General features: G+C 44.1%; 1 protein-coding gene across 2 annotated transcripts; it reads left to right on the plus strand.

Annotated features, from left to right (window-relative positions):
- Nucleotides 1–428: 428 nt before the first annotated feature.
- Nucleotides 429–16,222, plus strand: ATPSCKMT (ATP synthase c subunit lysine N-methyltransferase). Of its 2 annotated transcripts, XM_082620503.1 has the most exons (6): nucleotides 429–633; nucleotides 6,219–6,508; nucleotides 9,277–9,414; nucleotides 10,829–10,879; nucleotides 13,817–13,898; nucleotides 14,300–14,385. In XM_082620503.1, exons 1-5 carry the CDS (start codon nucleotides 606–608, stop codon nucleotides 13,877–13,879), a joined length of 570 nt encoding a protein of 189 aa, XP_082476629.1. In that variant the 5' UTR covers nucleotides 429–605; the 3' UTR covers nucleotides 13,880–13,898; nucleotides 14,300–14,385. The 2 variants fall into 2 exon arrangements, with proteins under 2 accessions (XP_082476629.1, XP_082476628.1); XM_082620502.1 differs by lacking the exon at nucleotides 13,817–13,898 and having other exon boundaries at nucleotides 14,300–16,222.
- Nucleotides 16,223–23,997: the final 7,775 nt, after the last annotated feature.

Below are 23,997 nucleotides of genomic sequence, written 5' to 3' on the forward strand. Positions count from 1 at the left end.
TTTCTCACTAGAGACTAGTTTAACGCCGGACAGTACCTTCTGGAATCAGCGGCCTTCGGAAACTTCTATCATCCAGGAAGCTGTGGGGGGAAGTTGGAAGACACGGACGGGAACTTGAGAACCCAAAAGCCAGGAGTAGATAGAAGCTCAACATTTATTAAAGCTATAAAATTGACTATTTCTTGACAGTGGTTCCCAACGAGGAGCTCATTTACTTAGAGCATTATTTTCTTCCTCCTTCCCACCCCGGCTCCGAGAAGATGGTAGAGTCCACTTCCTTTTTTTAAAACTACCGGAGATGTCGCGATGGAGGGAGGTGAGCGCGGCCGGGCGTGGTGGTGTGTTCTGGGTGCGGGCGTGGGGCGCGGCGTGGGCCTCCTGGGCCTGGTGGTCAGTTAGCCGGGATGTCAGCGACGCAGCAGGTCCGTGTCGGCGCGGCGGAACGGGGAGCCGCCGGGCCGCTGCTCGGGCTCGAGGTCTGGGGTTCGGTGCTCAGTGCTTGTGCCTGCGGCGCGTGCCTGTGCCGGTCCTGGTATCTGGCCACCAGGAACTGTTCTCAGCGCTTCAGAGCGAATAACTCACTTAATCCGGAACGGTCTTCTGAGATGTGGGCACTGGAGTCACACTGTCCGGGTGGGGATCACAGCTCTGCCACCTATTAGCTGTGTCTTTGGAGAAGTGACTTGTCTGCAAAAATGGCAATAATAACAGTAGCATCTCTGTTTACGGCTGCTTTACGGATTCAGGGAGGACAGTGCCTGGTCCCTAGCAGGCTCTGTTTGTTTGTATTATGTGTTTGTTAAAAAGGTTTGTTTGTATTTGTGTTTGTTGAAGAGATCACCGTTTTGCACGAATACTCCAGTAACGTGCCCAGAGTTACCCAGCTAGTAAGAAGCAAAATGGCCTTGCCTTGGGCTAAGAGTCCCACTCTGAAGCCCTGCGTTGTGCTGCCTCTGAAAGATCTTTTCCTGGCAACCCTATCTCACTAATACCAGGTCCTCTGAATCCCCTCTGCTGCTTTTTCTTCGGAGGACTTATTTGTTATGGGTTTCCAGTCTCCCTGCACTCCACCTGCTGTAGAATAGGGACTTACCCTGCTGTATTATTCTTAGCCTTTATCGGCTGCTCAGATATTGAAATGAATGCGTGGGTTTTAACATTTAACCGTGGCCTGAAAGTTAAGAAGTGGCTTTGTCACTGGATGGTTGGTGGTGATCATTTAACCTCTCCTGATGCTTGGTCCACTTAAGTGATGCTCCGAGGACATTTTGGCTTCTGGTCTCAGTTCACTTTGGCTTGGCCAAGTCAGTGTTTCCTCATTCACAGTGATGAATCCTGTAATCCATTTGGTTCATTAGATTGTGCTGAAGTATAGGGAATGTCTAATGATGTCCCCTGTGCAGTTTATTTCCTGTCAAAACATGGAAAAAACGTTTTTTTCTAATGTCAATACATTCTCTATTTCAAAAAGACACAAATGACGTTAGACCAGTACAAGAAAGGCTTCTTAAGGGACAAAATAATATACGTTAAAGAGACATAAAATATATGCTGTAGCTTTTCAATCTGTATGTATATGCAAGTACATGGTGAACAGCCCTAAAATATTGTGACGTTCAAATATAAACCCCACTTTAAACAAACGGCAGGTCCCAATCCCCAAAAGGCCTGGCCTTTCTTCCTGGCCTTTTTCCTTTGGCTTGAACTTGGATAAGAACCCTGTACCTTTTTGTGCCTCTGTCACTGCCTGTAACTTTGGCTGACCCAAATGTGTCACTGAAAATTGAGATTTTCAACCATTATCAGAAGTCAGTCACTAGGCAAGCCTGGAGACGACAGAAGTTCACTTTTTTGGGTCATTTACTTTCAACAACTGGCTCCCTCCAAGTGCTCAGAAATAGCCAGTGGTCCCCACAGCTCTCATGTAAAGGGATGCTGCCATGTTCAAAAGAGCACATGTGACAGAAATCTTATGTCATTTATATGACAGTAAGTAGACTGAATCTAACATGTTCCATCCAGAGGATTAGACATTTGTAGAAGCAGTCTTGATTTTAGCTTTGAATCTTTAAGGATTGGTTTTCACTGATAAAAATCAATACATTTTTTACTGAACGGACATAGCAATATTTTGGATATATACATTGGATTGACACAGTAACTTCTTCAAAAGCTCATGCAAATTTTTGTGACGTTGAAGGACTTTTGCAGGTCTAAAAACTTGACACAGAAGATTGAGTGATTTCATCAAGGGATACACTGCTGCCAGTGTTGACTTTTTTAAAAACACAAATACTGTAGTGCTTTTGCTCAGAAAGTTTCATCCCAGTGTGTAAGAATAAAGTACATGTTTAACCTGAAGTTCAAGGGCTCCCCCGTCCTTCCTGTTTTATCTCCCACCCTGTGCTCATCAAACTGCTCTCCCGCCTTCCACGCCTTGGTTCCAAGGCGTCCGTCCTTCTATTGAGAATGTCCCTTTTCTAATACAGGAATCCTTTGCTTTTTGAAAATGAACTTTACACCACTTTGCTTTTGTGAAAAGCCTACCCTAGCCCTTGTTTTCCCAAACTGAAAGGAGTCCAAAGAAGGTTTTTGCTTTCATGACAAAAGGGGAAAAGGGAACGCAGCGTGCTGAGCTAGTTTTGCAGGGAGCTGTCCCAGAGGCAGTGTGCACCCCGGCAGCGGGAGCAGCCCCGCCAGGCTCCTTCCCCAGGAACCACACTCAACATCCAGCCGCCACAGCCCTGAACTGTGTCTGGGAGCATCCGTGCTTCACCTAGATTTCTTTTGCTTTAAGCCGTTTGGCTTACGAAAGATTTCATAGAAACACTCTGCTTTTGGACAGTGGGGGAAACCTGTACCCTCACGCTCCACTCAGATTCTGTTTCTGCCGACACCTTCCCGGTTCCATCATTGGGATCAGTCTTTCCTCCACCTCCTGTCGTATTCCCATGGCGTTTGGTACACGTTAGAGCATCTCTCACAACCTGTCTTGTAACTGTCTCCACTGGGCCTCCACCACTCACTCAGGCTGATGGGGGCCCTGAAGACCAGGAGTTCTTCATCACATTTTTTGCTGATTAAGTTGAAGGGCCCATGTGTACACAGGTGAAACAGTTTGGGTCATCTGACTCGTGTTGGTCTAATCAACTCCCTATTGGCTTATGCTGACTAGAGAAACAGTCCATCAACAGACAAATGGATAAACAAAATGTGGGCTGTCCATACAGTGGAATATTAAATATTTGGCCATAAGAAGGAATAAAGTGCTGATACATGGTACAACATGGATGAATCTTGAGAACATTACGCTAGGTGAAAAGTCACTCACAAAAACCACATACTGTATGATTTCATTCATGAAAGTCTGCTTTCTTTAGAGACAGAAGGCAGATTTGTGGCTGCTTAGGGCCAGAGGGGGAGGGGGAGGATGGGGGGGTGATGGCTAAAGCCTAAGGGGTTCCTTCCGGAAGTAATGAAAAAGTTCTGAATTTAACTATGGTGATGGTTGCACATATCTAAATCTACTAAGAACCTTTGAATTGTACCCATCAAATGGGCAAATTGTATGATATGTGAATTACATCTCAATAAAGCTGTTAAAAATTATTGAGCCCCCCCGTGGTAGAATTGAGAGTAGTAATAATAGTGGCTAGTAGTCATCACTTTCTCTCTCGGGCTGTGCTAAGGGCTTTATATGCATTGTTTATTTAACTGACCCAGTAACTCTGTAAGGATAGTATTATTTTAGAATCTTACAAGCAAGGAAACTGAGCCTTAGCAACAACTTAACTAGTGCCACACAACCTGTTCAGTTCTGAGACTCCAGAGTTGTGTGGCTGGAATCTTCCTAACCACTGTCTTCTACAATTGGAATGCCTGCAGGAGGATTTTACACAAGGCATGACAGATGTGCCTTGACTTTAAAAATACAAAAATCAAATGCACTTCTATTAGCGTGTAAGTTCCTCCATACGATGCTGAAAAGTATAAATGAGAATGTATTTAAAACTCTTGCTTTCTATCAAACACAATCACTTTCCTAAACTTTACTTTTACTTTACTTCCATCGCCTGCATCAGCAATAGACTTTTGTTGTTGTGTCTGAATTGGTTTTCCTCCCTGACACTAGTTGTAAAACACACTTTAGGGGACCTCGGGTATCAACAACAAAGCTGCACCGAGCGGAAGATGCTGAGGTGGGTCAGCTCCTCCCCCCACCCCCCTCAAGCAGTGACTCACAGCCGTGGGCCAGCTTCTGGTGTGTCCTGTGTTCACATTTGGACCTCACCACAGCTGTGACAGATTCCCACATCTCCTGGGTATGGTAGGCGGAAATAGGTCCATGTGTGAATCCCCGGACCCTGCGAGGCCCTACCTGGGGAGCAAGTTGGCAGATGTGGTTAAGTTAAGGACCTTGACGTGGGGGAATTATCCTGGCTTGTCTGGGAGGGCCAGTGTGCTCACAAGGGGAGGATCCCTTTCCTATAAAGGAAAGGGGGCAGGGCTGTCAGAGGAGGTGTCGCGATGGAATCAGAGGTTGCGCGATGTGGGACCAGTGGCCGAGGAGTGCGGGTGGCCCATCCTACGCTAGAGCTTCCAGAAGGAACACAGCACAGCCAGCCTGTTTCAGACATCTGACCTCCAGAACTGTACGTTAGTAAATGCGTGTTTTTATTCATTTATTTATTTTCACACACACACACACACACACACACACACACACACACACACTGTATTTTATTTTTACAAGAGGTAAATAGACTGACACCAAGCATTGTAAACGGATGACCACAACAAAAGCAACAAGGATTGCAATTACCAAACGCGAAACACACTCACACTGTGTCATAATATTGACATTCAGTCCAGGAATCCTCCACTGTAACAGCGCCTTTACTCTGCAGTGAACATTGATTGGTATATTTTTTGCCTCTGAGTCCTTGTTGGATTTTTTTTTTTTTTAATTCAAACAGAAAGTCACAAAAATTATAATCATCCTCATCAGCTCTGTGTGCTGTTTTAACCCACCAACTTTGGGTAATTTCTTACAGCAGCAGCAGGAGACTAACCCAGTGGGCCTTTTGTACGGCTTACTAACGCCCAAACTATGAACACTAATGTCTTCGATGGATAAGACTCCTTTGTCGCCCCTCCTGTCACTCTTCTTTTTCCTACAGATTCCTGTGGTTTTGGTCTTAGCGCCTCAGTGAGATGGAGCACTGGTTCAGGGCAGCGATGGTCTTGTTCCCTGTGGGGTTCAAGTGCTGGGCGCTGCTCTGAGTGCTATTCCCGTATCCCCTTGTTTCATCCTCCCAAGGATCCCATGATCCTCACCTTACAGAGGAGGAGACTGAGGTTCGGAGAGGTGAAGGGTCACAGCTCTTAGTGAGGGGCGGAGCCAGGGTCCTCACCTTGGCAGCCTCTGCAGCTGTGCCCTTCGCTCTGTGCTGTGCTCATCATTAATCCATTTAGAAATTAACTTCAAGTCAATTTCAGCTTAAAAAACTTGAGATCCTATTAGGAAGACGTGCTAAAGGATAAAACTCAAGAGGAGGTTATGCCAGTTACCATTTGTTTCCTCTGTAATCAGTGACTAGAGTTTGCTTCATTCTGTACTTGTGATAGCATTGAAATGCTTATTTTATTTTCTGTTCTTTATGGATCTGCTTTAAAAATCTCCTTATTACCCTATTTAGTAAAACCTGAATTTTGTCTCCTCTGTTACTTCAGAATTGAATTTGTACAACTGGATTATTGATGCCTGACCAATTTTGATGTAGAATACTTTCATCCTCTCTGAAATAGGGTAATAATCAGACATTTTCATGCTTATTTCTTTATGGGGCTTTGTTCTGAACCATAAAAATATGGAGTACGTAGTTAATATTTGAATTAATGGATACTGATTCATAAAATACCAAATAGATTGGAACACATTGTTTTCTAAGGATGATGCCTAGAAAAAAAAATCAGTATGTTGGAAAGAAAAGGTTTTAGTCTTCCATGAGTATTGAATAATTTTCTGTAAAACACTTTAGTTGCTGGACTCTAGAACTCATTGTGGACTTCTACATTTGTAATTCAAATTGTATTGAGCAAAATTATCCTTTAAAAAGCATGAGTTTATTTGTCAATAAGAATTGTAAAAAAACCCCCACTACATTGGATTTCCGATTTGGTGCTACATGTATCTTTTCTGCTTGCTCTCAATCCAGGGACACCCCCAGAAACACTTAAAGAAGAAAGGCAGTCAGGATGTGTTCCAGCTACAAGTCTTGAGGGCAGCAGTTTGAAGAAAAGCAACTGGGGGTTCTTACTTCCTGGCATTGTTGGGGGGACGCTGGTGGCCGTGTACGCCGTGGCCACACCGTTTATAACACCAGCCCTCCGAAGAATCTGTTTGCCTTTTGTACCTGCAACTGCAAAGCAGATTGAAAATGTTGTGAAAATGTTGCGATGCAGGAGAGGACCCCTGGTAGACATCGGTAGCGGCGACGGACGTATCGTGAGTTACGTGAAGATGTTTTAAGGTTTATGGTTTTTTAGGTTTTAAGGTTTAAAATTTCTGTTTTACATTTCTTGTGAGGCTTATGCAAAGACTTGCTAAATTGACAGCCTAATAAAGTAGTCATTTAATTTTGTGTTTGTTTGGCTGAACTTCTAAGCCCTCCAGCAGGATTTTGGAATTTATTTTTCTCAGATTTAACTTTTCTTAAAGGCGAAAGTGCACTGTAGATCTGCCAGGTAAGAAGGAACAATTAATTTGTAATTATGAAATTGTCCATTAAAAAACTTAGGCAGTAGAGGTGGCATAACCAGAAGAAACATGTTAAGTCATGTAGTTTGTTTTACATTTTTTGCATCATAAATGCTTCTACATTTACCTGTATTTATACAAGTATCATAATTCCTGTGTGGTAATATTGAGTTAAATAGGGAAGAGCCAAGGTGTTGAGCCCCACTTATCCAAAAATCAGACTTTGAGTGACTTCAGCTCATTGTGACCCCAGCTGGGAACCTATAAATAAAGACTCAAAGCCACTGACTGGCCAGCGGTGTCCCTCGCTGGGCAAGGTGGCACCATCTTTAGGCCTCCACCCGGATGATGAGCAGAAAGTGAGGGTAGCAGAAGTATAGGCTCGTGTTCTGGAAACATTTAGTGTGGAAACCAGCAGCGTACAGCACCTTTCACTGCCCCTGCTGACGTGGACCCTGCAGTTTCATGGTAGTGACCTGGAATAATCAGCAAGAGTGACTTGTTTTGAAGAAATCAGGAGATGGATATATTAACTAGGAGGACATTTTAAAATCCAGATATGAACGCTTTACATCTCCGGATGGTCTCTTTCTGGTTTCTAAGAAAATGGCAAAGGGGTGACACTGTAGTTACTTGGGAAATTGCTGTAGATGGGACAGTTCCTTCAGGGCTGCTCCCTTGAACTGTGGTGGCAAAACAGGGTGAGCAGAGACCTCAGCCCAGCCCACCGTCCCTCTCACCTTTGGAGGCCGGGGGCACTCGGCACTTGACTTTATTCTGACTCGTTCCATTTTGCTTTTACCTGTTGTCGATTTTTTTTTTTTTTTTTTTTTGCATTACCATTCTTTTATTGTTACGTAGCTTCATGCTTTTAACTTCTGTGTACCTCCTTTTCTTGTCTATAAAACAGGAATACTTTAAAAACTCAAACCTCACAGGGCTGCTGTGAGGCCAAAGTAGTATAGAAAAGAATTTAATGGAGTTGCTTTCATCTAGTTTTTAAGAACATGGGGTAATTTGTTAAAATGTTTCTTCACAACTGGAAGTTGGTCTGGAGTGTGCTCCATTGGCTTTCTTCATTAGGAGGGGGCCTCCTTGGTGTGTCCTCACAGGAGACCTTGAATGCTTACTTGTTCCAGTGGAAGCCCATCTGCACAAGCCCGGCAGGCGGCCCTGATGGACTTCTACCCTCTCATCATCAATGTTTCCTCGTTCACAAATGTTTGTCTACTATCGATTTTTAAAATGTAGGACATTCCTGCTTTGCTTCAGCTTGACATCTTATTTTGCTTCATTCAGTGGAAACAGTGTAAGTGTTCATCGTTCTTTGATGGACTATATCTTCAGGTAGCTAAACAAATCTAGGGCAATTCCAGCATTTACTTTGGCAAACTAACTTATTTTTCTGAAGAATTTATAATAAAACTGCTCAGGTCCTGACTACTTTATTCTTTTACGGACTCAGTGTAAGTGAAAGATCTTTGAAACCTCCTTTCTCACCCCTCCCTAATTTTCTTACCCCCACTGGGGTCTTTATGTTTCCACAGTTCTTTGAAGAGAGGTGGCATCAAGGTTTACAGTATATGCTCCAATGTCAGGGGACCTGAGTTTAGATCAGGGCTTCCTATTTTAAACTAAATGTTCTTGGGCAAGTCACGTAACTTCTCCCAAAGCCCCAGATTCGTCACCTACAAAATGACAATAATGTGATGATTAAATGTAGTAGTAAATGTAAAGCTCTTAAATAAGTATGTCAACAATTATTATTATCTCTATTATGGCATTTTCTGTTGTTGGTATACGTGTTCCCCCAGTAAGCTGTGAGATCCTTGTGGTCAGGAGTTGTATTTTGCGCATTTCTTTATCCCAAATGTCTAGTTCTATGCTTAGGACATAGCAGCCACTCAGTGAATATTTGTGGAATAATTGAAATTTCTCAAACAGGCAAGAATGGGCATCACAAAACAAAGCTGTGTTGAAGTTCAGTGTTGAATTAATACATGTTAGCATGCCAGAAGCATGATACCAAGAAAGGATAGAAATGGTATTTTCCTATGTGAACACTTATATTTTGTTGTGATGCATCCGGTTTTGCATAATGGAGAAATCCATCTACTGCACGTCTTCCTGTTGTCGATTTTGAGAGAACCATCTTTTTTTTTTTTTTTTTTTTTTTTTTTGCGGTACGCGGGCCTCTCACCGTTTTGGCCTCTCCCGTTGCGGAGCACAGGCTCCAGACGCGCAGGCTCAGCGGCCATGGCTCACGGGCCCAGCCGCTCCGCGGCATGTGGGATCTTCCCGGACTGGGGCACGAACCCGTGTCCCCTGCATTGGCAGGCGGACTCTCAATCACGGCACCACCAGGGAAGCCCAGAGCTCCACCTTTAAATGGTGTCTTGAACAAACACCTTTTGATTGGATGTTTTATGATTATAGACCATAAATTGGAAGTTTTTGTATCATTTGACCATGTGAGTTGATGTTTTTCTTATTTTGAACATGGCCTCTCCCCACAGGTAATAGCAGCTGCAAAGGAAGGATTCACAGCTGTGGGTTATGAATTAAACCCCTGGCTCGTCTGGTACTCCAGATACTGCGCTCGGCGGGAAGGGGTGCAGGCATCGGCCAAATTTTACATCTCAGACTTGTGGAAGGTAAGTAAAGCAGAGGATGGTGCTAGGAAACTCCACCCCCAAACTTTATAATTCATGATCAGTATGACTGAAAACTGAAGATGTATTAAAAGAAGAAGAAATATAAGTGTATATTTCAGCATAATGAAATGTGAACATCTTTTAAATTGATACATTTTACAAATCAACCCTACTTTAGAGTAGAAACTTCAGGTTATAACTTACAGGTCATGTGAATACTAACATTTTATTTACTCAATTAAAGTTCTCATTTCTGTTTATTATGCAGTGATAAGATTTGGATCTCTTTTGGAAGTCTTATACATCGTAGTATAGGCATTAACTTGTTAATGTCATTCTTGGTAAATAGTAGGTGTGTGTGTGTGTTTATGTGTGTGTATATGTGTATGTGTGTGTGTGAGACTGTATGTGAGTGTATATGTGTGTGTGTATGTGTGTTTGTGTGTATATGTGTGTATGTGTGTGAGACTGTGAGTTTGTGTATGTGTGTGAGTGTGAATGTATTTATGTGTGAGTGTGTACATGTGTGTTTGTATATGTGTGAGTGTGTATTTATATGTGTGTGGTTTATGTGTGTGAGAGTGTGTGAGTGTGTGTGTGTGTATACATACCTAGAGAGAGACAGAGATGGTGCAGGAGAAAAGAAGGGATCCACCAACCATGCCGTCATGGTTCCTTCCTGTCTTCATAAAGCACAAGATACTTCCAAGTTTACTTGTTCTCTAAAAAGTGCCCTGTAATTTTGCTTTAGGAATGCTCCATAAAATGCTTTTTCTTAAATAAGAATTTCCCATTGTAATATTGTCATCAGTAGCTTATAAAAATTCACTCGAGTTTTGCTTGCATTGTTTTTATTCTGTATATATGTAAATGATCTCTCTACAGAGTAAATAAAACTTTCATTGGGCACTAAGAATTTTGACTGGCAAAGCACTTTTCCCCCCAGATTTCCAACTAAAGACCATTTTATTGCATATTTTACTTAGTATCTTAGAGAAGAGGAGGGGGACTAGAATTCTAAGGATGGCTCAACAGGAAAAACAGGTGGTTCTGAAATCCCTTGGGCTCTTGCTAAGCTCGTTTGGTAGACAGTGGAGTGGAAAGTGGGCTACCTGGATGGGCACCAGTGGTCACTGGATGAGTCACTGCCTTTCTGACGGTTGACCCTGGGCGGCCCTGCATGGAGTGGCTGTGAAGATGAGATGAGATAACTTACGGGAAACTTTTGGAAAACTGTAACAGATGAACTAACACGGGCGAAAGTGTGAACGTGGGAAATCTTAAAAAGGGCCACTCTTTGCGAAAACCCACTGTTGGGTGAAATGGGAAATTGCTACTCATTTTGAAATAAAACTTAAGCTAATGTTTGGCTTTCAAAAATTAATCTGTGAATTGTTTTCTCCCTCCCCTTTAGGTCACTTTTTCGCAGTACTCAAATGTTGTTATCTTTGGTGTGCCCCAGATGGTGAGTATGCACTCTCCTGCCCCCTGTGTGTTTGGTTCTAGGTTATGAGGGGGCTTCCAGCCCGAACAGACCACCTCTGTCTGGCCTGCTCCCCCCATGTGCAAAATGACAGCCTCCCGAGATTCTGAGGGAACGTCGGATTTTAGATCATTGGTTTAACAAAGTACTTCAGGGCCCTAGAAGATTAATCGTAAAAGATCCAGTCTTGTAGTTTAAAACTTTTGCTTCAGATAAAGGTCTCAATGATCTACCTAAGCCCTAAAAATTCCAGTCTGAAAACTGCTTTATGAGCTCCTGGTGTCTAGTATGGGTGGATATTTTCACGTTCACCCACTTATATTCTGCTGAAATCACTTGGGAAAGTTAAGGGGATGTTCCCTTTGAGTTGATCATTCCTTGGATTTTGCAGTGAGATGATTTTCAGGGTGGATGAGCATTGACTAGTTTCAGTTGACCTCAGTTGACTGATTTGTATTGAACTCTGACTCTGTACTTTCACAAGTGAAAATGCTGCAGCATCAGACTGAAAATGATCCTAAATTTAGCCTTTGGAAAGGTGACCAGAATGGGATGCTTTCATTGTAATTGTTGGTTTACAGACCATAGTAAGAAATCCCCCTTCACGTTTCAAAGTATATAATTGTAGCCATAATAAGCTTGGTAAAATTGCATGTTTGCCGAAATGCCACTGTATGACTGATATGGTTTTTAATTTAAAAAAGAAAGAAATTTACTTTTTTTGTTGTTATGCCTTCTTACTCATACCTTAATTTTTGTTTAAGATGTCTCAACGCTGGAGAAGTTTTGTCTTACTGTTAGGACTTTCAGTGCGACGCCATTTTCTTTAAAAAGTCTATTTACAAGTGCTTTTGTTAGATATTCTTGAAAGTGACAGGAGTTTATATGTTTGTAATTCTTAGCAAGCCTAAAATTAAGATGAAACTTCCGCATCTACACTTCTGTTATAGAAATGAAAAGAGGTAGAAAGGCATGATCCCTGGTTATTAAAGAAAAAGAAAAAAAACTATTTAGGATCATAGAATTGCTATGGAATTTGATGGTTATTTCCTACTTATTGTGAAGTTTGGGCTACTTATTATTATTTTGGAATAATAATTATTTTTAATAATATTTATTATTCTTCTTTTGGAATAATTAGCATTTTGGGGCAAATAGCTTTAATTTGAAATCTGTACTTTCTAAACATAGAAAGTTGATATTTATTCCTCGCTGTCTTGAGAGGCCCGGTGGTGGCTGCAGCAGCAGCTGTGGCCCAGTGGGGGGCAGCAGTGGCCTTTGCTGGGCTCTAGTTCCTTGTGCTTCTAACCACGTTTGTAGTCAGTTTTGGGAACTGTTCACTCAAGGGAAATAAGAGTCTGTTATTTTGAAGAATACTGTTATGATTATTGTCCATTCTTCTGTACACAGAGAAATCTTAAATAAGGAACTTGCAGCATTTCACTGTTCCCAGAAAAAGGGAGCAGGTGAAATACATGAAGCACCCACTTTCCCTGGAATAAGAGGGATTCAGCCAACTTGGAGTCTTCCATGCAGGGGGATCGATCGGGGTGCAGGGCCCAGATGGCCTCTGTGGGTCTGGGGGCCCCGGTTTCCAGGTGGAGGGCCCTGCTTTCCCCCTTGTCAAGCTTTGCCTACGTGGAGGCAGTGAGCGGAGGGGAGTGCTCCCGGGGGACTCATGGGGCCGGGTCAGCCCTCTGCGGGTCGTGTGAGCGCTGGAAAGTTCTTCAACCCGTCTGGGCCCCATCATGTCATTTTCTGTTAATAGAATGCATTTCCCTGGCCAGTTTCCTGGCAGTGGCACGGTGGCTGGACAAAGCCAGCATGGCAGGAAAGGTTTCCAGTGGCAACTGAAGCACACGTAGGCTGGGAGAAGCCGGAGGACGCTTAGGGAGCTTCAGAGGCGGGGACCCTGGTGTTACACATCCGCACTCTGCTCCTGGTACCGGGCTGGTGCTTCGTAGCAGCTCTGTGCAGTGGTAGCTCAGATGAGAGCGGCCCTGACCTTTCATCCTGGTTGTGTGTCCAGCGTAGCAGGAGTGAGGGTGCCAGTGGGCCTGGCAGGCCAGTGCTAGGATGGTAAACAGCCGCACTTAACACAAGCCTGCATCGGCAGGCGGACTCTCAACCACTGCACCACAAGGGAAGCCCTGGCCTGTGTTCTTAAAGGAGGTTATTGTCGTGAGGGACTAAAGGAGGCTGAGGAACCATTACAGCTCCATGCAGTGTGGGAGCCCAGCTGTGGGACAATGTGAAGGACATTACTGGGACATTTGACAGAATTGGGATGCTATTGGAATTATTATTACTGGAATACAATGTTAAATTTCCTGAATTTGATAATTGTGCTGGGTCTCTTTCTTAGAAAACACTGAAGTACCAAGGAGTAAAGGGCCATGTTGTATGCGACCTGTTCTCAAGTGGTTTAGAAAAAATGTTCAGAGAGAGGGGAAGAGAGCAATACGACAAACTGTTAAAAATTGGTGAACCTGGGTAAAGGAATACAGGAGTTCTTTGCTCTATTCTTGCAACTTTTCTATAAATTTGAAATTATTCCAAAATAACAAATTAAAGGAATAAAGTAGAAAAGATGTTTTTAGGAGGTGAAGGTGGTAATATAATTTTAGGACCTGAAGATAAAATTTTAAGCAGCTGTTAATTTGCTGACGTAATTACAATGTCAGTACTCTTATCAAGCAGTAAAACTCCTCCTTCACAGATAGATTAGTAATAAAATTATGCAAAAGTGATAAATAAGAGGATTTTATTTTTTATAAGTTATGTTGACTATCAAGAATTAATTATCAGTGTATTATGGATGCATTTTTAAAAACTATGAAATATTTCATCATATTTCAAGTTGGTAGAATGTGTATATTTTTTCATGGTCTAATGGTATACATTTTTTGTTGATTTTAGGTGCTGTTGATTTTAAGATGTACCATTGCTGTTGGGAAAGAAAAAAAATGTTGCCAATTATAATTCTAAGACAATGTCAATTGTAAGATGTATCCTGATTTCAGACATGTTAAAAATGTGGAAAAAGATAAGTAATTGAGACAGGGTAGATTGAAATGTTTAGGTAGGTAAATAATTTAAGGCTGCTTCTCACATTAATTACTGCCACATCATGATTTTAGTCAGGAAAGTGGAACTCTGTGGTACACATTTGCTATAAATGGCAAATTTTATAATTGATACTAGAATATTCTTATAACTGTTGTTTATGTGACTTCTGTATTTTAATGGATTATTTGATGATGTATTTATGCCCAGGAGTAATCTTTTTACAATCAGTAATTTTGCACAGGTTTTTTTCAGGGATGCAGATACAAAAGGACATTGAGAAATCATTTCCTCCGACTACCCGCTCACTGAAATGATGGCTGTCGTTCTCCACAGATGCTGCAGTTGGAGAAGAAGCTTGAGCTTGAACTTGAGGATGAGGCTAGAGTCATTGCTTGCCGGTTCCCCTTCCCACACTGGACCCCGGCCCAGGTCACGGGGGAGGGGATAGACACCGTGTGGGCCTACGATGCCAGTTCTTTCAGGAGAAGTAAGAAAAGGCCCTGAAGATCCGTGCATTTCCAGTTGGTCATTCAAATATAAACTTTATCCAGAGAGTTTTCTGAAGTGTTGGGGGTCTTTGATTTTATAGAGACTTAAGGCTACGTCTTCAGCAAAGAGTATATTTTTCCTTGTTATGGAATGAGAAATTATGATTGCTTTCCTTAACTTTTGGAGAAAATAAACAGAAGTTGAGAACAGCAGGTAGATTTAAAGCCCCTTTCATGGTGTGTTCAAAACAAATGTGCTTACTGCTTTTCATGCACTCAGGTGTGTGAAAATATGGATGAGCTATGGTCATGTTGATGGGTGGGAGAGATGTCAGCAGCTCTTCACATTATAAAGAGCATGCTTTAATGCCACAGATGAGAAGAAACAGTTTAAAAAGAGGGAATGCATTTGTAAATGTTTGCAATTTCCTGTAACTTTATTCACACTTGAGATTTATCTCTTTTTTTTCTGTACTTAGGTCAAAGTTAATTTTCTAAAGGATTTAGAGATGTATTTATATATTTTCTTTTTAATTTTTTTTAAATTAATTAAGTTATTTATTTATTTTTGGCTGCGTTGGGTCTTCATTGCTGTACACAGGCTTTTCTCTAGTTGTGGCGAGTGGGGGCTACTCTTCGTTGTGATGCGTGAGCTTCTCATTGCGGTGGCTTTCCTTGTCGTGGAGCACGGGCTCTAGGCGTGCGGACTTCAGTAGTTGCAGCAGGCAGGCTCAGTAGTTGCGGCTCGCAGGCTCTAGAGCACAGGCTCAGTAGTTGTGGCGCACGGGCTTAGTTGCCCCGCGGCATGTGGGATCTTCCCGGACCAAGGATCGAACCCGTGTCCCCTGCATTGGCAGGCAGATTCTTAACCACTGCTCCACCAGAGAAGCCCAGTATTTATATTTTATAACACTTATTAGGAATAATTTGTTCCAAAGTTAGTGGATTACTGTATTTTGTTGAATCTAAGCTGTGTATGTGTGTGTAAATGTGTGTCTATAAATACACATTTTAGCATGTCTGAAATTGTGATGTACCTTCCAGTGGGTGGTGTCTTATCACTGTAATTGGCAGTGCTGTACTTCATGATGTAGTTGTATGTCACCCACCATAGACAGAATCTCAGATATGATGAACTGTGGTATTCAGAGAAGACAGAAGGTGTAGTGGAGTAGTTGGTATGGATTTAATAGTAACATAAACAATCCTGAGCTTTGGTGTAAGCCAGACCTGGGTTCAGTTCCTGCTTCCTCATCAGCAGGGACCTTGGACAAGAGGCTTTCCCTTGGTTTCCTGAGCATCCCTGTCGTTGGGATAATGATACACTGAATAGGGGGCTGGGGACCGATCTGTAAAACTCATGGCACAAAGTCTGTGGCCTGTAAGTGGTGTTTGTTATTTTAGACACTAAAGAAAATCTTGTTCACAGAAGTTGCAGATTATTTCTGTTAGTCACTTCTTTATTTTATGAAAGCAGCCATTTATTTAATATTTCTCATTTACGAGAAGAGACTTGACTGATTTAGATAAAGACAAGTTAAGGAAAACCTCTGAATGTGAGTAGACATGCTTCACATATCTGAAAAATTAATATTGAATGGTGATTGAATAATCCTTGTGTGTCACGGAAAATAAACTCCCAATTATATACCTGAAACCTAAATACCAAACCATTTTAAGAGAGATTTGATATAAAGTGAGATGGTTTGCATCTTTAACTAAACGGATAAAAATATGATCAATTTGATGATCTTTATTTTAGTGAGAAGCAACTGTGGACTCATTCATTCATTCAGCAAATTGTTATTGAGTGTCTGCTGTGTAATAAGCTTTTCCAATTCAATGGTTAATGACATGCAGGTTCCTGAATCTTATGGGATGTGTGTTCTAGAAGAGAGACAAACAGGTGAGTGAATGTTACTGTGTGTGAATTCTCTGGAAGAGGTAAACAGTGGGTGGTGTAGAGAGAAACTGGGGTGAGGGGCTGGGATGTTGGGGACATTTGTCAGGTTTTGAGCTGTCGCCATCCATCCGTTTCCCAATAGTCCCTGATTTCTTTATGAAGAACAAATTCTTTCCCACCGTGTGTAGTTTTGGTGTCTGCCCCTTGCTGCCACCTTCCATTCCAGCCAGACCTGTAACTTGGCTGGGTGCATCTGGAGAGGGACCTCTCATAGCTCCCTGCCGGGAGGGTGGGGTGGGCAGAGGCCGGGTTTTGTGGAACCTTGGAGGTATTCCATAATTTCCTAGACATATTCCTGCCGGACTTGTAGAGACATCAGGCTATCTGCGGAGTCATGTACGACTTAGCTGTTTTGGGGGTTTCCTCCTTTAGCTTCCTGAGAATTAGATGATGCTTGGCCATGTAACCTTAGAGAAAAACAGACCATTTCGTAGAAGTTCTGTGATTCATGGCATCTGCAGGGTCTTTAATTGAGTTTTAGTTCCTAGGTTAAGGATGTTGATCAAATTTGCAAACAACACGAGGCATGGAATGAGAGCTGCTATATTTGATGTCAGAAATGGGATTCAAAAAATGTCTATACAGATTGAAATCAGAGGCAAGTGCTTACCTGATAAAATTTAAAGTTAAAAAAAACCAGTAGAAATACAGCTTAGGGGTCATGTAGCATAACAGGAGCCTTTGTGAACAGACCTGGAGGTTCCATTAACACTCAGGTGCTCAAAGACTTGAGCACATTTCCATCTGAACACATCTTTCTCTGGAAGCATGGCCCCAGGATTGCAATGCTTGTGTTCCCCAGGTGTGCCAGGTGGGCACCTCATCAGACCCTCAGCCAACTCTGGCATTCAGACTCCTCGAAATGCTCAGCTCCACCAACTGCACGTGAAACCAAGTTTAGATGATGTAGGAAATGAGACTCTTCCACATACATTATTCACTATTGTTGGGAGATGGCATACACCAGGACAGGTGATAGCCAGAATAAAAAAAATGCAAGATTCCTGATATTTAAACCACACAACTGGATACTACCCCACTGCCAAAGTACTTTCCCTGATGGCCATAATTATTAAAGACCTGCTGTGAAGAATTCAGTGTCCTCAAGTCCAGGAGTCTTCTAAGCTTGTACTAGTATGTGTATTTCCTAGCTTAGCCCTGGCCGAGCACATTCCAGAAAAGACCTTGAAGCCATTGCAGAGCATACGACAGGAGTCTACTAAAGTCTCGACAGACAAGAAGCACATCCCTTGGTTGTGTGGTGTGGCTTGTTGCCCACCGTGGCCCTAGTGTGATCAGCCCTTTATTAAGATGTTGGAGTCGTGTGGGCCACGGTGGAGTATTCCTCACCTGGTCTGGACAGCAAAGTTTGCTGACCCAGGCAGCAGGGGGTGCCAGTAGACCAGCCAAGGAGGTGTGCAGACTCTGCCCCCTCCTGCCCAACAGCCATCTCCCCTCTCCTTGGTGACAGGCACCAGTTATCCAGGTGTCAGGCGTTGATGAGTTCAGGGAACGTGGGCCCTGCCCGTTGTCTGATCCCATCCCCTGGGCGTCAGGATGGGCTGTGGGCAAGTAACCCAGTTTCCCCCAGTGAGGTTGGAGGGTCCGTCCGCTGGGAACTTCGGGAAGGGTTTTGCGGCAGTAACACCTGAAGTTTTAGCAGCCATTTTGCAACCACTGGGGGAAAAATGAAGATGGAACCCAAGATGCTGAGGCTGAAGGAGCAGAAAGAAGGAAAGACTGGGTCTTTCTTTGATGATGCACTGAGTGGCTGAACCGACCTGGAGCCTCTGACTTCAAGACATCTTGTGCAGTGAAGTGATAAGACCATGTTGTTCTTAAGCTGTTTTTACGTGGGTGCTGTGTAATTTGCACCCTCAGCAGCCTGACGGAGACAGGAGGGTTGAGGTTGCATTGGGCCAAGAGGTGCCCGGCAGTGTGAATGAGCCCACTCCCCCAGTCTGGAGGGCACTGGAAGAGGCAACACCTGCTAGAGAGGTTGGAAGGTGTGTCTGGAGTGTCGCAGAGAGACGGGGAGCTCCCAGGAGCAGGGAAGCCTGCTCCCAGAGTGGTGTTTGGGAACTGTACCAAGTCAAGGGGGCTGTGAACTTGGACGTGGCCTTCACAGTGACATCCGAGGAGAGCATCCTGTCCTTGGGTACATGGGCAGGGATGAGTAATAGCAGAGCCTCAGCTGTATCCCTGCCCCCAGGGAGTTTGGTAGGGGGAGAGATGATTTCTCAGTGTGGGAAAGGAATTAGAAAAAGGAAGAAATCACCTTGGACTGCCTTTCTTGACAGGTAGGGTTGCCAAGTAGAGGAGCTGTGTTATGGACTGCACGTTTGAGTCCCCCAAAATTCCTGTGTTGAAATCCTAACCGCCCCCCACCACAGTGTGATGGTATCAGGAGGTGGGGCCTTTGCTTTAGGTCACGAGGGTGGGGCCCTCATCAACGGGATTAGTGCCATGATAAAAGAGACCCCCAGAGAGCTCCCTCACCCCTTCTACCACGTGAGGACACAGCGAGAAGAGGGCCATCTATGAACGAGGAAGCAGGCCCCCACCAGACTCTGGATCAGCCAGCGCTTTGACCTTGGACTCCCCAGCCTCCAGAACTGTGAGAGGTAAATGCTTGGTGTTTAAGCCCCCCAATTAGAGCAGCCCAGGCTAAGACAAACTGGTACTTAGGAGAGCCACGCTTGGCACTACCCAGACTTGTCTGGGCCCTAGCCAGCATTCCCTTAGCTCTGACGAGGAAAGGAAGTTAAAGGGAGCCAAGCTTCAAGAGGACTCTCCCATGTGCCGGCTGCAAAGAGCAGGAAACCATCCCGCTGACTTCATGGTCAGGACTGAATAGGCTCCAGAAGTTCTACTGGGCCGTTGAAGGGTGTGGTTGGACCATGCTCGCAAAGGAGGCCTCCCCGGGAGGGGTCTTCTCTCCAGGTCTCCCCTCCAGGCTTACACGGGGGGAAGCTTTTGGTAGTTTGTCCCTAAACTAACATGGGTGATATAAAGAACTAGAATTAGAAAAGGGGGCAGAAGAAACCGCATTGATAAGCAGAGTAACTTCTAGATGGTAAAGGGTCTTGAAAAGACATCCTAAGAGGCACAGAGTGGTTGTGATGTTTACCCTGGGTGAGAGACGGTTCGGAGGAAAGATCTTTAAGATTTTGAAGGGCTGCCAGGCAGCAGCAGAAAGGAAAGTGGTAACACGGCTGTGTGCCTGGGTTTCCATGCACTGGAACTGTCCCGTTTTCATCCTCAGGGAGGTGGCCCCGTCTTATTTTTCCTTTTTTTAACCAAGGGGGAGTGGTGTGTCATCATTAATTTGCTCAGTTACAACCTGACACGGAGGCGCAGGGTCTTACTACACTTGGCTGCTTCCCTGCAATTCGGCCTGTTTTGTGGCTCTGGGGTGTGAACTGGGGTCATTGGGTGGGTGCCAGAGGGACGTGACGTTCACCCTCAGGATGAAGTACAGTCCTAATAAAGTCATTTAAAGTCAAAATGTGTTGCCTCTGGACCTGGTGAGTCCCTTGTCACTGGAGATGCTGGAGCAGAGGCTGGACAGCCACTTGGTGGGGATGTTGCCGAAGGGATCCTTCCACAAGCAGGCTGAGTCCTAAGACTTGAAATGATGATGAGTTTTCCCATCTTAGCAGGGCCGCCAACCTCCGGGGGTCTGGGAGGCATCACAGCAGCCTTCAGCGGTGAAGGCGAGTCACACAACTGCAGAACTCAGCATCCCCAAGCACGAGGAGGCTGTGATTTGCTAACAAGGTAGTTGAAGTACTAGAGTGCAGATGAGTGAAGAGAAACATAACAGGACTCCAGCTGAGAAATGTGTAGGACCAGAGAAGGAAGTTGGAATCTATAACCCCCCCCGCCCCCGCCCCAGGGCTCAGCTGGAGAGAACACAGTTGTGTTCCCTGGGTCCTGATTAAACCAGGGGACTGTTTTTGAAGATTCTGGTGGAAATAGGTCACTAATGGTGCCTCATCCCCTTCTGACACTGCCTCACCCATAAGCTTGTCCCCAGAGCAGCCTTCTGAGGACCAGAGGCCCCCGACCCTTCTCCAGTTTGTCGACCCAGGTTTGGACATCTGGTGTGGCTGGCAGATAGACGTGAGCTGAGCTACGGGATTCCGTGTTGAGAATTTTAACTGGGGAACAGAAGAATTGGGAAAAGCCTAGTGGAAGTTAAGGTTATGAAGTTGAGGCCAGAGGAACTTGGAGGGTGTGAGAGACGAGAGCCAGGTTTCTCTCTGGGTCAAGGGCTCTGTGCAGGGGCCAGGCCATGGTGCTGGGGGCAGGGACCCCCTGCCAGGTGCCTGCCCCCACCCACCGGGCGGCAGGAGAACCTGTCACTGTCCCTGGAACGTCTCAGCTGCCTCCTCATCGGAGGAGTGTCCTCTTCCTTGAAGAGCTCCATTTAGGGACTAGGTTATTTTGGATGAAAGAAACTACTACTCGTCATAGCAGGTATTAAACAGGAGGAGCTCTTTTTCCCCAAAGATGGTGCAGGTCATATACTTAAATGGAAACAGATGGATATTTGTATAAATGTAAGAAAATCTCCATCTAAATAACACAAAGTTTTTTGCTCAGATAGAAAACTTTAGTCGTCCAGGATCCTCTTGGGCAGGACTCCTCCCTTCGGAGTGAAGTGTTCCTGTAATAAGGACGCCTTACGGCTGTATTGGAATTGGTACACTCGTGACCCAGTGGACTGATGCAAATGGAACATGAGCAACAAAAACCATGTGCCTTTTCCAGGTGAGGGAGATTAGATGTCTTACTCTTTCTCATTTAATATTATGGTGTGAACGTTATCCAGGAGGATGGATAAAACAGTAGCTCATCGATCACTAGGTTTAATTCAAGGATTCGAGGGAGGAATCAAGTGAGTTTTCTCCATAATATTGTAGGATGAACAATTGGGCAGCTGTGTCAGAATAATTTCACAAAACTCCATCCATATCCCAAACTCGGTGGGTACATTCGTTTGGTGAGGTCTTGTACGGTTGGCTATAAATATAGCTTTGCGGTATTGTCCGTGGGGAAAGTGACAGCTGAAGAAGGGGTGGCGTGTCACAAGACATTAGGCGAGTGCCCGTACCGCATAGCTGGTAGTCAGCAAAATCCTAAGGCAAGTTGATGAAGCTGCTGCTGTTCCAGTGAGCTTCCTTTTACCTCCCCCTGCACTGACCTTGTCCCAGGCTGTTACCCTTTACCCCTTCACCTTTTTGTTTTTTGCACACTTTAACATTTAAAAAAAATTTTTTTTACTGAAGTATAGTTGATTTATAATGTTTTAGTTTCAGGGGTACAGCAAAGTGATTCAGTTATACATATATGTATTTTTCAGATTCTTTTCCTTTATAGGTTATTACAAAATATTGAGTATAGTTCCCTGTGCTATACAGTAGGTCCTTCTTGTTTATTTTATATACAGTAGTGTGTATCTGTTAATCCCAAACTCCTAATTTATCCCTCTTCCCATCTCGTAGCCCCTTTTTCACATCTCTGCTTTTAAGCCTTACATTTTCAAAGGCATTTGCATTTCGTTAAGGAGTGTGTTAATATGAATTTGTGTTTTAGTAAGACCGAAAGAGATGAATTTGTAATGGAGAAGTGTCAGATTCCTTGCTTCCACCTGCCCTTACCCCAGTCTAAACTACTCAACTGGTACATCCGTGACAGCGCGGAAAAGCAAACTGTGGTTGCCAGAAGTTTCTCTTGACTTGAAAATGTTAATTATGAATGAAAATTCGTAGTCCAGAAACTATGATAGTAAGCATGGTGCTCGTGTAATGACTGTCTACCATGTGATCAGCCTTTTACATACTTTATTTTTTAATTCTCATGTTAGCTCTGCAGTGTAGACATGGTATTTCTTAGTGGGGTAAATGGAGGCATTTAGAGAGATTCGTTTGCTAAGGCCCAGGCACTAATAGGCAAGTAGTGGAGCTGGTATTCAAACCCAGGCCCTCTGATGTTCAAACTGCGATTTCCCCCATTTCACTGCCTGGGCAGGACGCAGGGGACATTCTGTTGCTTGGGAATCAATCCCGTCTACCCAGTTAGCTTAGCTATCAGCAACACTTGAGAAACTCTGAAGCCTGGGTTCCCTGACTTTCTATCACACGGTAGCAGGCACAGGGTGGTCCTCAAGTAATAATACCTTCTAAGCAGAACTGAATTCCCATCTACCTGCCTGATAGGTCTACCCCACCTACAGATGGGTTAGTGCATTTTCCACCTACGCTGGAAAATGAACGACTGGTGAAAAGTACACATCTGTATTAGTTTGCTCAGGTTGCCATAACAAAATGTCACAAAATGGGTGGTTTCAACAACAGAAGTTTATGTGTCACAGTCTGGAGGCTGGACATCTAAGATCAAGGTGCCAGTAGGGTTTGTCTCTCCTTGGCTTGCAGATGGCCGCCTTCTCACTGCGTCCTCACGTGGCCTTTCCCCTGCGCACGTGCATCCCTGGTGTGTCTTTCTCTTCCTGTAAGGGCGCCAGTCCTGCCAGATTAGGGCCCCACCCTAATAGCCTCATGTTAACTTAATCACCTCTTTAAAGGCCCTGTCTTTGAGGTCCTGGAAGTTAGGGCTTCAACACATGAATTTTGGGAGGACACAAATCAGTCCATAAGAACATCTGACCAAATTAATTACGGCATCATTTTTGTAAGTAAATAATTAGACCTAGCCTAAACGTGCATCGTTTGGAGACTAGTTAGTACCTTCTGGTCTGTGTGTCTGGAGCAGCTGTGAAAAAACTACAGCAGAGTGACACATACCAACGCATGTGTGATTCCGGAGAGAGGTTCCTGTGCTGTGACACGTGTTCTTCAACAATGCACATTAAACGTCACCTGCCTTATGGAAAAGTTGGGTTAATGGGAGACTATTCAAAGTGGGTGCAACCTTGAAATCAGAGCATTAACAGAAAGAATCACTGGTACCTGGGGAGATTACCTGGACTGTCCAGATGGACAGCTCAGTGGCGCTGGAGACTGCCCCAGGGGATAATAATTTATTCAAATAGCGTGGGACTGCTGGTTTTGGGGAATAGCACAGCAACGATGAGTCTCCTAGAGCTTCCACTTGCTGCAAGCCCGGGACTGTGCAAGCCCTTGGGCGATGCAGACCCTCCTTTTACAGTTTCTTAAAGTATAACAGAAAGGGTCCCAGGTTGAGAGCCACTTCCTTTCCAGCCAAAGCTTCTAATTCTGCTCTCATCATACAAAGCTAAGCTCCCCTTGCAGGAAAATCACACATGAACCAATATGACTTCCAGGTTATTCTCTCCGCTCTGCACCAGTGGTCTGCGAGCTAATTGGTGTGATAACAATAGGTGTTGCAGCGTGGGATGTTGTCAGGGGTAACGAACAAGGGGCAGAACAGTGATGTTTGCATCTGTTTATGTTTCCCATACTCACACGTGTTCTGTTTCTAACACACACACACACACATCCTGCCCGCAGTCATCTATGAATATTGGAGAAACTGGTAATAGCTTTTGCATCTCAGGAGGGTGGGTGGCGTTTGGGACTTGAGGTAAGAGGAAG

Source organism: Mesoplodon mirus (assembly GCF_964341445.2).
Source record: "Mesoplodon mirus genome assembly, chromosome: 5".
Lineage (NCBI taxonomy): Eukaryota > Metazoa > Chordata > Mammalia > Artiodactyla > Ziphiidae > Mesoplodon > Mesoplodon mirus.